The 15,160-nt window shown below is 44.4% G+C and overlaps 1 protein-coding gene across 1 annotated transcript in view; it reads left to right on the top strand.

Moving 5' to 3' along the window:
* The first annotated feature begins 2,276 nt into the window (after positions 1-2,276).
* LOC119186747 (glutamate receptor ionotropic, kainate 2-like) overlaps positions 2,277-15,160 on the top strand; it is an 83,014-nt gene continuing 70,130 nt past the window's right edge. Inside the window, exon 1 of the mRNA XM_075883175.1 lies at positions 2,277-3,677. Coding sequence (XP_075739290.1) covers positions 3,527-3,677 — 151 coding nt within the window. The 5' untranslated portion in view covers positions 2,277-3,526. The remainder of the gene's footprint in view (positions 3,678-15,160) is intronic.

Raw genomic sequence — 15,160 nt, 5'->3', positions numbered from 1 at the left:
GTGTCTATTTTTTTTTTAAATCTGTCGCAAACTGCAGCTATCTTAATGCCCCATAGAACGTCACGAGAAAATGTGCCTTGGGAGTACATTATTTTTGAGTGAGTGGTTTTTTGAGTATAGGGTGTTTTACTATATTATATCAGTGTTTCCAGTATTTCTCAAACTACTGCATTATGTTTCCAGGAACATGAAATAATTCACAATAAATAACCCATATTCATTATCAACCCACCTCTAACATGCTCATACCTGTGTGCTTTTTCATTATGATATGGTTGATTCCGTAGATATTGCTACAATATCTTTTTTCTTTCGCAAACAGCGTGAAATGAGTCATGTAGTTTTATTGCAAAACGTTGTTTTGGGACGCAGGTGATGATGAAAGCTGGTACAAGCATGGCGGCTTGCCCCGCTTTGACGCAGCAAGTAAGATACCCCATTGTTTTTTTAACACATAGCGTTAGAGAGCTAGTGTGAAAGAAATTCCGCGGTCGGCGTCGGCTACGTTGATTGTGAGTGAAAAATCGTCCGTGAGCGAAAAATCAAGACATAAGCAAATATAACAAAGAATAAAATTTTCGGTCTCATTGAAGATAAAATCCAAGCCGTTCGCGTGCTAAGCAGGTGTCCCACCACAAAGCCATGAGGTTACTTGCAGCCGCCTAAAGAAAAAAAAACACTACATAAATGCCATGTAGTGGATGGAAGGAGTCTCCTTAATGCATTTTAGCTGACAGGTGTCCCGATGAAAACGAGCCTGTTCGGCGATTTGTAGGCGCATTTGGGAGGCTATCAAAGTACGTCGGAAAGCGCCACGGAAGTGCAGCCATCACCGCACCGCTAAAAACACACCATAACTTTGAAACAGCCATAAAAATGGACATTTATGTCCAACTAGCGGAAATCGTATCATGCCTTTTTAGAGGTGTTGGTCAAGGAAACACCAAACCCTAGATATTGTGCTGTCCTCTGTGAGGCATTGTGAGACTCCTTATGGCCTCCGAAAGGGTGAGCGCGTGGCTGTATCTTGGATGCCATGTGACTCTTGTTTCAGATCAAAAACCTGTATGTAACATTTGCGTGTGCACGCGTGCGTGTGTGTGTCTGTGTGCCACCTGTGAAACATTGTGAAAAACGCATCTCCTCTACAGCAGAGGGTCGTTCTAGCAGAGGGACGTGGTCACACTGCACAGTCTCTGCAATACTATAGTTACGTCACGGTTGCAGGCGCGTGCATTTGTGTACGTTTGTGTGTGTGTGTGTGTGTGTGTGTGTGTGTGCGTGTGTGTGTGTGTTGGTGTGTGTGTAACCAAAAATAATAATAAGTATGCACTTATTGGTTAAAGGGTGCACTAGGGGCCAGATTTCGCTATCGCGTTCAACTCCTAAAGGCGAAGCTTAAGGGTCCCCCAATTTTTCATTAATTCATCTTGGTACAAACTATTTATTACTACAATTGAAGTAACACACGCGCAAATGCACTCACACACATGCTCACACATGCACGAGCAGATACGTGCGTGCACAGACACACGCACACACGCGCACACGCGCCCACATACATACAAGCGTGGGAATTCGGTTCATCACAGAGCAGTACCGTCCCCTTTTTAGAGGACAAAGGAGGGCGGCCTTCTCCAGTTAGTGTTTGTGCACGGTTATGCACAAACACAAACACACGCTCACGTGCAGTTTCTTGTAAAATTGATCAGATGACGCATAAATGCGTATTGCGACGAACACTGGGCTCTCAGACTGGCACCAGTACAGTTTTACAGATACAAAAGCTGTGAAGATAATGCGGCCAAGTAGGCTGCCTTTGAAAGATAGCTATCCCTCTACGAAGCTCACAGATGAGAGAGATCTAGAGAGGTGATTTGAAATCCGCGGGTTTCGCATCATCGGACATGAAGGTTTTCGGAGAGCTCTGTAGGTGGCGGCACGGAAAGTACCAAGCACAAGCGCGACGCGCAAACGCGCGCGAGTGAAGCCATGCCATAGCTAGCATTGCCCTTTAGTGGATCGTTTTTTTTTTTTTCGCATTAAGGTATTCCGCGACCTTTCCTGCTTGTCGTTCCGTCTTTCCATCCATCTCCCCATCTCTTTTGAGATCGGTTTCTCCCGAAGTGGCACCCGCATACCTCTCATCCCTCTTCTCCACACCTCTCCTTCCGTCCCTCACTCTTCCCAAAAAAGGCGGGCTCGCGACACCCCACTCTGCAACGACGAGATGCGGAGCGCTTAGTCGGCGTGTGGCTGCATTCGCGGGACGTCGTTGGTGCGCATACAAGGGAGCGTCGGAAGTCGGGAAAACGTCGTTCAGTCGTCGCCAGTTCTTCAAGCTGGAGAAACAACGGGAGTGGTTGCGCAACGTGATCACTGTCTCTTCCAACTGGATTCTCTCTCGATAGCAAGCATATCGTCCATCTATTCCGAACAGCGTTACTCCTTCAGAAGGCAATCTGCAAGGACGCTCAGCAACAACATGAATTCAGGAAGCTTGCGACAGTTTGACTTCGTTTGATTGGAAACACGTGCTGTAACAATAACCAGCGGTGACAAGAAGTGGAACGTTTTTGCTCGTGAGCGCACGGGACAGTGGTGTGAAAGTTAGTGGTGGTGCATCTCTGTAAGAGTAAGTGATCGCAATTTATAGGTTTCGCCAAAAGCGTTGAGAAACAAAGCGCAATCCGATTTACTGAAGACAGAATGACAGGAAGCCACAAGAGGCAAAGGTGACTAGGGACATTCGTATGTTACGCTGTATCTGTGTGTCAACTTTTCCCTTCATTTAAGGCAACTTTGATTTTGGAGTTTCTAGCATCTTTAGAGCAAGCGGAACTGCTATATGTTTAAAGAACACCGTCAGTGAAACATGCACGGATTCTTTCTTAATATACAACTGCTTTCCAAAAAAAAAAGATGTCGCGCAGGTATGGAAAACGAATTTGCAGAACATAAAAAAAGGGAGCCGAAAAGTCACAAATTCCTTGGTATTTCGAACAATTATATGCTTTATCTGTACATTCCCCAATTTAGAAAATAAGATAATAACTGAGCAAGTCTTCTTTGGAGCAGACTACATTTTCTACATTAAGGACATGGTTGTTAGGAAAGGGATCAACACTCGAATTCGTTAAGCTTTCAGCACACGGTAACAAAAAAAAATGATAAGGGTCTTTCTTTTCAATCCTACAGGAGGCAAGTGTGGAAAGCGTGAACGCGTACCTTTGGGGAGGATTTTAATCCAGAACACCTGCCCTTGTGCAGTGGTAGATCCTTGATCTCGCCGATATTTCTCTTCCATCTGGGAAGTTCAGGCACAGCATCTCGACTACGGTACAGTGAAGGAAAATCATTTTAGCAGCGCTTTTCTCACACATACTAAGCTTGCTCATGATATTCGAGTCACGTCTTTCATCGTTGTGTATCAACGTGCGCTAAGTTGTGGGTGGTGATGAAGACCTGCACGATACTTCTGAGGAACTGCCCTTCATGCTGATACGCGGGACGTGGCGGCGGACGCATGGCTCGGCTTCATCGACGTGACGTGGGACGGTTAGTGGCCCCGAGTGAGCGGCGGTGGCAGCGCCTGACATTTTTCATCGCAGCCTTAGCTACCACACTCACAGAAGGAAGCTACACGAGCGCTGCTCTACCCGATGTCATCCAAATCGGTGAGTTCATTGCTTTGACAAAGCACGCTTTGCGTTCTCCATTTTCTGGTAATGTATTTGTCATTTTAATCTTTTTGCTGGTAACAGGATGTAGCAAAAGTTGTTAGCGGAGTCACTATCAACTCTCTGCTTATCAGAGGAACTAGGTGATTTGTCATATATATGCGACAGCACAAATGCATCGAACCGTTGGCAAAGTTCAGTAAAGAACATCAAAGTAATGAAATGGGGAAGGTGAAGGTAGGGTTATGTAAAAAACTTTAGATGGTGCAATTGATGTGAAGTAGCGAAGAATAAATATACTGATTTATTACACTTGACCGCTAGCTAGTATACAAAAAAGGTGATCACACAATTTTAGATAGCCCAAGATACTGTCGGTTCATATTAGTCATCAATAGAGGCAGTGCTCTGATGCGGGACGAGAACAATGCTATCATTGCCCTATTTACGAGAGATAATGAGCGTTAACTTGTAATATTCGCAGCTATAGAACCTGCAGAACTTATATTTTAAGCATGTGAACTTTTTTGTGATGCCACAATCATATAGGCAGACTCGATGGCACAATTCTCAGTGGCTCAGGAATGACAACAAGGTGCTTCGAAGCAAATGTCTTTTATGACTCAACCTGAATATCTTTTTTTATTTATTGAAATGGTGCAATTATAGTAGTATCGGCTACGCCTTCTCGCTTAAAAGACAAAGTATTAAGTAAAAAATAAGGGCACGAAATTCAATACAGTAGAATACACGCTGTGAAAGAACATGACAGTTCAAACACGTTATATGCACACGAGTGCGCAATCACAAGTTCAGCAAGAAAAAAGTCAGTTCACGTGTAAACGTTCAATCTAAAATGTTCCGTATTTCTTGATGTACACTGGAAGCCACACTGAGACAAATGATAACACATAAAATCCAAAATGCCTTCCTTTCTGCGGTGTGCGATGAGTGAACGGCGGCATAAAGTTTGACTCTGTGAATTGAAATGAACTCTCTGATGACCCCTTTATAATGCAGTAGAATAAGAGTAGTGGCATGCAGCAGATAACACATAAAAAGCTTTTGTTCCTGCCGAATATCAAAACACTCTCTTTGTGAACCGGCCTTTAGTATGCGCTTTGTGAAATGAGTTGTCTTATGTAAAATATGAAGACTAAACATTGACTGTGAATCAGTGGTGCTGTGCGCCAGCATTTCACAATCTCAAAAAAGACTTAAATCAAGCAAATTTACACAATAAATAAAGTGCTTTACACAATTAAGAGGCAAGCTGTACATTATCACAAGGTTTACTTGTGTATTTAGTAATAAAACTCACCGCCAGAATAAAGTTCGGCGTATCCCATGGTACCTCAGAATCGACATTATGCGAAGCATGCGGAGGGAACGTGACGATGTTGCAAATTTTCTGTCGAGCAAAACGTCATGAAATGACCCTCAATATATGCACATATGTTGCAAGCACAGGTGTATGTTGAAGTGTTGCAGATCTTTATGTGACCAGGTGTTTGCACTTGCGTATCGATGCCAACTGGAACATTAGCAACACCAGAAGCTGACATGAAGCGCCTACGCTCCCCAGGATGCTATAGCCCTGGACGTAGCTACATAAACAACTTCAGCGTATGACAACTAACCACAATTCACGTTAACCTGACGTGACAGCTGTATTAAAGGTGTACATTTGTAATGTTTATAAAATTGGGTAGGGTCCCGCCACGGTGGTCTAGTGGCTAAGGTACTCGGCTGCTGACCCGCAGTGTGCGGGTTCGAATCACTGCTGCGGCGGCTGCATTTCCGATGGAGGCGGAAATGTTGTAGGCCCGTGTGCTCAGCTTTGGGTGCACGTTAAAGAACCCCAGGTGGTCGAAATTTCCGGAGCCCTCCACTACGGCGTCTCTGATAATCATATAGTGGTTTTGGGACGTTAAACCCCACATATCAATGAAATCAAAATTGGGTAGGGAGCACTGAAACCACTATTGACGTTTCATAAAGATTAGCGTCTATTTCCAAAGTAATTGCGACACCTGGCATAACATTGTGGTAAAATGCTTCATTACAACGCAGAATTCTTAGGTTTGATTGCAGCTGGGACCCTGACATTTATTCTTTGCATTCGTCGGATCCACTCTACCGAGGTCGGGTATTTCTGAACGTTCGCGCTTTAACATTGCCTATATGTGTTCTCTTCGTTCCCGGGTAGATAGTAAGTATAAATCACCGATGGCACATACCCGCGTACCAGCGGCACAGACCTGCCCATGGGTGCGTGCCATTGTCTAGCGGGAAGTGTTTGACGACACACGTGACACGATTGTGACATTATTCATCTTTTGACCAGCGCGTCATATTCGTCAAACTACCTTACCATCCCATGCTAATATAGGCTCACGCCAAGTTAAGGGAGTGGCCAAGAAAGCACCCAAAAATAAGGCCTAGATAGATAGATAGATAGATAGATAGATAGATAGATAGATAGATTGATAGATAGATAGATAGATAGATAGATACGCTAAAACGCCGAAGTTCACTAAAAATGCTTTGCATTTGAAAAGTAGCTAAAGGCAACCACTTACTGAACAAGGTCTAGGTGTCACGTATTGACTTACCAGGGCAGGGACTTGTCAGAATGGTGCCCATATACGTGGATTTAGTCCTTCTTTATAAGGGCTTACTGGAGCCGTATAAGAAATCAGCATTATTCATGATAATAATTTGCAGCAGCCGCGGGCTTCGTGTGTCTGTGTGCAAGAGCCAAAGCTTCATTGTGCGGAACTTGCTACTTACAGAAGCGCAAGCATCCACTTCTTCAACTTCATTGTGACCAGCACAGAGCTCTCTGTGCTTAAAGAATCATTTGTAACGATGTATTTCGAAACCAAGGCCGCTTTTCCGGTATGATACATAGGAAGGCCTGTTTTGACGAAACGTTACCTGTTGCCACCACTTGTTTCATAAATCTCTCGAGCTCCACGTTCGACACTTGTGACTGGCATTATTCGGTGCAAGCGAGGATGGGAGAAAATATTGTTTGCATGTCATGTCCTACCAGAAATATGTGACAGTGGAAGAACAAAATATATATCTAAACAGACGCCTAATGCGCCATATGTAAAAAATTCCGCCATATCTACGAAGTGAATGATGATGAGTGGGCGAAGCTCCGGAGGTAAACCTGGTAAACTATGAATCCTCTGTACATTTTGCCCACTCGATTTTATTACATCGCTTCCCCTAGCGTACGTCGCCACACTAAATCGAACGATTGCCTTCAACCAATGACACGCGCCATATGTGACATCATTCCTATTTTATAAGATCTCGCGTCTTTCATCAACTACAAGTACCGCTTTCTAGTTTATAACATCTTGCATCTTTTCATCATCAGCTACAAGTACCACCATCTAGTAAACACTACAAGAACCTAACGAGAGGTGGCTACATACAGGAGACGGTACCGCCATCTAGTGAACACTGCAAGAACTAAACTAGAGGTGGCTACATACAGGGGATGGTACCGCCATCTAGTGAACAATGCAAGAACTAAACTAGAGGTGGCTACATACAGCCTACAGGGGACGCACAGCCCACGCCCTAAGGAGCTTCGCCCCTAAAAGAGGCTTCCGGAAGTGCCACTTTTTCGAGAGCATCCTCGGGATTACAGCTATTTGCAGCAGTTCACAAGCAGAAAAGTACGCCACCAGCGATTCCTTGCCGAAACCAAGTCGTTTTAGCTTAATGTTCCTAACTGTGACGGGCTTCCTTATGTCCTCGAAACAGCTTTTTTTTTCGTATGGAAAGACCTATACGTTGATTGATTGCTTCATGTTTCATTGCAAAGATTTCCGCCTGTCAGCTGCAGTGCGCATACGCATTGCAAGCGTTGTAGAATTCTAACCGAGCACTGTCTGCGTCCCAGCCCTATCGTTCCGATATAAACTCGCGCGTATAAAGAAGTGTAGGATAAACAGGCAGATGTACAATATAAGTAACTTGATTTATTGACTTGGTGCAGCTATCTGATGCATGCAATCAGTATATATATATATATATATATATATATACCCATTTTTGACATACATTTATAATCACAAACTAAACCAGTTATATATATATATATATATATATATATATATATATATATACCCATTTTTGACATACATTTATAATCACAAACTAAACCAGTTCATGTGTAAATAAGGGCAGTATGCAAGCTGCTGCGAACTCTTCATGAGGATGAAAATATTGTCAACACTTAATTTTCTTGTTCATCAAACTAATGCCATATAATTTCACTTTTCATTAGATTAAATGTCTTGGGTCATGTCCCCTTCAAGTCCAGAGAATATTGGTTCCCGCTGCTTTATAGATAGCGATCCATAGTTAATTTTCGCTTTCATTGTTTATTGTGCGGAGTTCCTTTTTCCCACGAAAAATAGGTTTGTGCTAACGAAGACAAGAACTACTGCTGAAATACGAAGCCAAAGGCATCATCATCATTCTCCACAATATTGCCCTCTGTCGTCTTTGAAGTACATATTTCGTCTTCGCCATTGCGAGGCCGTTAATCAAAGTCTTGTTACGGCCGCACACGTTGTTTAGACTTGTGCTCGAGACAAAAATATTTATTGATGGCACGACTGAAGTCACAAGAGAGCCTAAGTTTTATAATAAAATGTTTTATTTCTATGCTTAAGGTAGACAGTATGTAATAATATATTGTACTTCACAAATCACAATGAACATGTGCAGATTTTTCAGTTATTTCAGAGTTACCCAAGGCGCTATACAGTGAACAACGCTCAACGCAACATGTCGGATATTATGGTACCAAGCTTTCTCGCATGCGCACAAATTATATATCTATCACTGCATTTGTAGGTAGCTTTGGTAAGTACACCATCGCATCGTTGTTATCGATTAGGAAAGAGTACACTTATGTACCAACGGCCACACTCAGTACGTCATTCCTAAACGAACTCTCAAGAGGGCAATATATGCTGCCTTCCTAGTTATTTTATTTGTAAACTCAGATGTTCTAATTCAAGGAATAACAGCTTAGCCTTTAGCCTTTAACGATCTGTCTCAACAACTCAAGCACGCGGATTGTTTTTTCTACTGCTATTTCTTCGAAGTGGTTTAATACTCTTAGCCATTGATTTTCGGGAAATTTGGGGAAATCTCCCTTCCGTTCTGCGCAAACAAACAAACTCTAGTTTTCTTCTTATGTGATCTGTCTCGGCGCGGCTAATGAACAGCACACGCAGGGAGGCTCTTTGCGACCGCCTTTAATTAAATCCGAAGTCTGACAGCGCCACAGTGCACGCCGCCTTGCCGAAAACAAGTCTCCGGCATTCTGCTCTCACCAAATCATTTGCAGCACTTTCTGTAGCGGCAGACAATGCGACACGGGCACCGAAAGAGCCCTCGTCAATTGCTGTGGTCACTCAGTAGAAAGAAGACGCGCCAGTCCGTGGCTCAATGCAACCACGCGTACGCTGGTCGAAAGTCCCTGTCACCCTTATTGAAGAAAAGCGCAGCGTTCGCACAGCGAGCTCATTTGAGAACGAAACTGTATGAAACGCGCAAGAATTTCGGCTCTCATGATGACTTGAGGCCTGTTTTCACGCTCAAACGATCCCCTACTCAGGGCGCATTGTTTATTTGAAATTGCACCCGGATGGTAGAATCGTTTTTGAAAGCAAATCATAGATCAAGTATTGAAATCGGGTAATAGATAATGAGGTGCGTTCGTAGAATGCCACGAAACCATGGTTGTAGCATACGAAGCAAGCAGTAACCCCATTACACATTCGTACTTGAAATGTAGAGCAACATTCAAGATGAGGTCAGAAAAAAGGCATCGTTGTGGCAGGAAGACGGCGAGTTGAAGCAGTTGATTTTGTTCATTGTTGAAAATTTTTTAAGTGCCCCATGTGCGGACGAAAATTTTCGGAAATTAAGGCTCAATATAGTTTCAACAATGTAAAGCTACGATAAAGTGCACATAAATTGCTTAACTTCATTTTTTTCATTACAGTTGATTGCTATAACGTTCTTATTTACGTTACATAGGTCCATAGGATCAGATGATACCAGAACTCGTGCGGCGAATAACCTTCGCAGTGTGAACTGGAAGGTAACATTTTTCTTTTGTAAAACAATACAGGCAATTTTTCTTGTTTAACTGTAGAGACATATATTTGATACTTCATAAGGCGGAATTACAAAGTTCTGCTTCGAAATACGGAGGAAATAGAGCTCGTAGTTGATTTAGAACTAGTAAGCCAAGTGAGAAACGATGCAACACCACGTTACTAGAAGACTGATTGTTGGCCTCGTTGGCACTTGCTTGATGCCATTATTTGGTCGCAAATATCGCAAACGGAGAGTAAAGTAACACACAACTCTTATGTAAGTGATTCTTAAAAGCGAGAAAAGAAGATAAAAGTGAGCCCCGCAACTATCTGCATCATGTGCGAAGCCTCAACAGTTGCTCACAAGGAAAGAGGGTAATACCCGTGACACACGGGCAAAAGTAAAGTACTTTGAAGTAAACCCCTTTTGTCGCCTAAAGGGACCATTTGCAGAAAGGAGTTGCGCTGATGACACACGGCACCGGATTACTGCTTTAGGTGGTGCCTCAGAAGAACGCTGCAAAAGAAAATGGTGCTGTTTGTGGAAGCAGCAAGATTGGAAATATTAAAAAGAATCTGAGCATGTACATCACATTCAGCGACGCCGGAGCATAAAACCGTTTTTTTTATTGTCTGGTGGCTTATAATGCGCATACCTGTAATTTTCTTTCGCTTTTTTGCTTTTTAGCAGCAACTTAAATTCGTCTGGCAACTATGAACAGTAGGTGTTTTGCTGTTTTTGTTCGTCCTCTTTACATGGCTGCGTCCAGCTGGGTCAGTGACGGCGTGCCGCGTTTCACCGTGGTCCTGCGATGTCTCAGTGCAGAGACAGAGATAAAGCAACAGTTGAGGTGGGCCTGACTCTTGTCGCCCTCGGCTCCATCGAAGATGAACTAAACGCTGCGAAGGCAAGAGTGATGAGCCTCAAACAAAGACTCGTCATAAACAGCTTCCTTTTGACTGCTTCCGCACTGTCCCCTCGAGCCATCAACCGCTAAAGTTGGGCCAATGTGTGCAACGAACGCTGGTTCGAAGACACATTGCCGTTATTAGGCGACGACCACTTTAAGCAGTGTTTTCGACTGAGCCCGACACAGCAACAGCCGCTGCCAACATGATCGCGCTAGTGACGTAATGCAGGCGTTTGAGAGTATGGATAGACTATAGGTCTTCACTTTTGAACAAATCGCACTGCTGTTGAAATTGAAAACATTTTCTCAGCGCAAAAAATACTGACAGGGCACCGCAGTGTTGCGACACGTTTTCTCATATGGATAAATTATGCACACTGTATGCGAGAGTACTCCCTTCCTGCCAGAAAAGTAGATGCGGGGTCTGCTTTTGTGAAAAGGATCTTTGCCGGAAAGGAGTTACTTCTTTGTCGTGTGTCACTGTGCCCGAACGCCTTTCCGAAAGATGTCCCCTTGTCTAAAGGACTTCAGGGTGCCCGTGTGTCAGGGGCGTTAGGAGGAATTAAAGGATAAGTTTAAAAGGTATAGAGATTGAGATAGGAGGAAGGATAGAGTGTCGTGCAGGGAGAGCGACAACCAGAAGCAAGGAAAAAATAAGAAAGAAGGACACGGTGGCAGAAGTCCGAGGACGGGGCACTACTCAGCGAGAGCCCTTGTCAGCGTCTCGAGGTGGCGTAGGGCGACCCAGTCGGCCAGAGCTGCGCTGTCGTCGGAGATCGTGGGGGCACAACCGGTCGGCGCCAAATCCAATGAACGAGTCTCCAAAACTCATGCTGGTCATGATGTCTTCTGTGTTTGTGATATTTGCGGACAAACTTTTTCATTAACCACGTTACTACTTGAAACATGACCTTCATTAAGACCATACATTTATTTTATGAGCTAAGCACCTCTAGGCGTGGCTAGAGAACAGTGGGCCACGAATATTGCTTTCCGATGGTTTTGATCGTCACACACAAGAACGTCTCACCCCCACCTCTCGCGTTAGGAGCCATAGACGCTGCCATTCTCGTCTAGGAATCCTACGCTTCCTTTGTTGAGGCACGCAACAACACAGTTCCGAAAAAACAAGGCTGTGGCGCTAACCATTTTTGAAGAGGTGGTCATAAGCTATCTAAAAACCGCTTTCGACCTCAAGCGATATAATCTAATCTCGCAACCGTGAAGACCAAGGCCCACTGTAGGCTTCTCACATATTGCATCGAAGTGCAATAGCTGCACAAAAATGCACTTCAGTACTCCAGCGACTATCAACAGCGCGGTCATACGCATGGTGCTGCAGACGACACCAGACGGTGGCGTGCCCTACTAATTCCACAGCCCCCCTGGAAAAGCACATGACTTCCACCACGCATTGAGCTTTGTAGCTCACATTGCAAGGGCCTCTTCTTCGCTTTCTTTTCACTATGCGGCGCGGCGCAAACTCGCACTCCCCGGCTCCACACATTCCACTGCACACTCGGCGTACTCGTTAGCTATTCATCAACTCAGAGGCGAATGAGCACCCCGGGTTTGCAAGGCAGCAGCAACGTCTGCTCGCCGCCAAGACGCTGCAGGAGATCTCGGAAGACCCAAGCGAAGAGGATGCATCCGCGAGTCCACCTGGCTCTGAGAGCCAGTGAAGCAGAGGCGCCACATAAGCTATGGCAAGCGCACCTGAATTGAGAGCTCGCGAGGCCAATGACAGAGGAAAGCGGCGACAAGTTAATATGGAAGCGCAACGGGCGCGGGATGCAGCAGCCAAGCGCCTGAAGGGGTCGTTACCTTCTGGAGGCGCCGAAGCGTGCTTCAAGCTCGACTTCCTAGACCACTCACTCTGCCACATTTGCAAGATGTGCGACCGCTTGCGGGTCGATAATAAACACACCACAATTTCCTCTTATATACCCCTTTTCTGTACATTAATTCATCGACGTTTAAATAATAAAGATTGTATACATACAGTCACCCTATTACAACGTACCACGTCTTTAAATGATATGTGGGGCAAATTTTTCACGATTTTACCGATAAGCGTTGGAGCATTGCCCCACTCATCAGCACTCACTTTGTAGAGATGACTTGGATGTTTTAAGCGCATATACTTTATGCAAAATGAAGGATGGATATGTCTCTGACGGCAGCGATGTTTTCGGTATACGCCGGTGAATGTGGCACATTAAAAAAATAACATTGGTTTTAGGCCCCAACATTCAGCATAGAAAGCAGGCTTTGCTCTCGCCGGAACGGTGCATTGACATAAAAAGCTGGAAAATGGAGAACTTCTACGAGTGCCTGAAGAAAGCATTGCAGAGAGTACGAATTCTATCTGTCCCACGTGAGAGGCCAAACGTCACCGCGATTTTTGGGCGACGCCACTCGGTGCGCCAGCCCTCACATATCATGCTCCCTGTCATTGCATCGCCTTCTCGTGCTTCGCGCTTTTCACGTTGTTGTCAACTTTCAACTTTCAAACAACGATTGAATGAAAACATCACGGTATATGCCTCCACGCGGCAAGAAAAAAATAGTATACGTATTTTTTACTTCTGTACACTTTCACTGCGTGCCGCCGCCTTTTACGTCACGCGAGTGAGCACGTACATCTTTATTTACGATTCTTCAAATCCATTTGAACGTTCGACGCGGTGTACTTCAGAGAACCTTCTAAATTTCTCTGAAACTGATTTAACTACTTATTGAAATGAGCGAGCGTCGTTCAGTATATTGCGACAGCATCATTATTTTTTTATTTGTTCATGCAGACAGTGTCCGTTGTTTAAATGAGCTGAATAGACAACATGAACACAACGCTCATAAAAACTGCTAATGATCCCACCAAAAAATGTTTCATGCTTCAGCAAAAATCGGCTATAAAAATTGCTCACGTTTGAGCGCAGATTCCAGCACACAGTTCATTTAAAGGATATAGTAACCTATTTCAATCGCTGAAAAGGGTACAACCATGAAAAGCTATTTAGTTCAAGCATATACACACTCAGTGTGTGTGCGTGTGAATGTGTGTGCGTGTGCGTGCGGCGTGCGTGCGTGCGGTGTGTGTGTGTGTGTGTGTATGTATGTGTGTGTGTTTACTCTAGCTGCAAAAATGTCTCCATGCAGAGTTGGTATAGGGCTCGCATACATTTTAATACCAGTTAGGCAACTGCCACAGGCCAAATTTTGTGCAAAGACACACAACACCTAAAACGGAGAACATGGCAAGTGCGCTAACTTTCCACAAAACTCATTATTTCGCCGGGATCACGAATATGTGCTCACACGCTGCACCCAAATGAAAAGCGGAGAAAAGTACAATCATTCGTCATTCTTATTTCAAGAAAATATGCGCAAAGAAGTGCCCAAAAGGTGCGCTCATCAACGTCCTAGTTCCAATGTTGATTCTGCACGAAACAAGACAGCTGTGGTGCCGTAGATACACGAAATCTCTCATAACATAAAACGAGTCATGTCGCGTGCTAATGTGCAGGTAGTCTTCTCCGGTCATTGGAGCCTAACTAAAATTGGAGACTCAGCAGTCAAGCCCTTCAGAAAAGGTCTGCTTGCAAGATAAGGCATGGAGCCTAGTTCCTGGACTGTAGAGAGGTGTATCAGCTTCCACTTTCTAGATAAATACAATACGTCGCACAGGTGGTGCGCTGTCGACAGGTAATGAGAGCACTGCAACATTGCAGACAAGGGTAACAATCGGTGGCTCGTGGTGCTCCGCAAACTTTGTTGGTGCGCCCGGGTTTTGTGAGAATTGACCAACCATAAAAAAACGCCAGCCCTGAGTGGAAGGCGCAGCACAGTCACAGCGAAAGCTAAAAGAGTGGCCTTTAAGAGCATTTTCAAAACCTTCTTTGGGTAACTGCTTGAAGTCCACTTGCTTGATACCCACTAGGGCATTAATAACAAAGTTCTGGGCAGTAGGCTGGTATTTGTTTTGCTATTTTTTCATTCTTCTGAGAAGCATGGTATCCGCTAAACACTTGCAAGGAATTTTGTGCGAATCGCCCATGCAGTAGCTGACGACGATTAGGAATTAGTGGTTATGCACGACAATTATTAGGGAAACAAGAACAAGCTTTTGTAATGAATTGGAGCATTAAACGGTCAACTCATTATGCTGGTCGCGTTGTCCGACGACTGGTTGTTCTCTCGTTGTTTTGAAACGCTTTATAAATCGTATTAACGTGACTGCTTTCCCGACATAAAGCCTCCTTAAGGCAAGTTTGCCAACAAGTCGCAAGCACCAGCGTAGCTCAGACCCATTCTGTTTCTGGTCACCGACGCGCGCGGACGCAGGGTGGCAGGCTCGTCAAAAGCTGTGACAGCGGCCGACGCCGGCCATGGTTTCTTGTGCACATCACTTCCTAAGAACTACCGT

The sequence above is a fragment of the Rhipicephalus microplus genome, unplaced genomic scaffold (genome assembly GCF_043290135.1).
Source record: "Rhipicephalus microplus isolate Deutch F79 unplaced genomic scaffold, USDA_Rmic scaffold_15, whole genome shotgun sequence".
NCBI lineage: Eukaryota > Metazoa > Arthropoda > Arachnida > Ixodida > Ixodidae > Rhipicephalus > Rhipicephalus microplus.
Note: the sequence above shows the minus strand (reverse complement) of the source record. Positions and strands in the feature narration are given on the sequence as shown.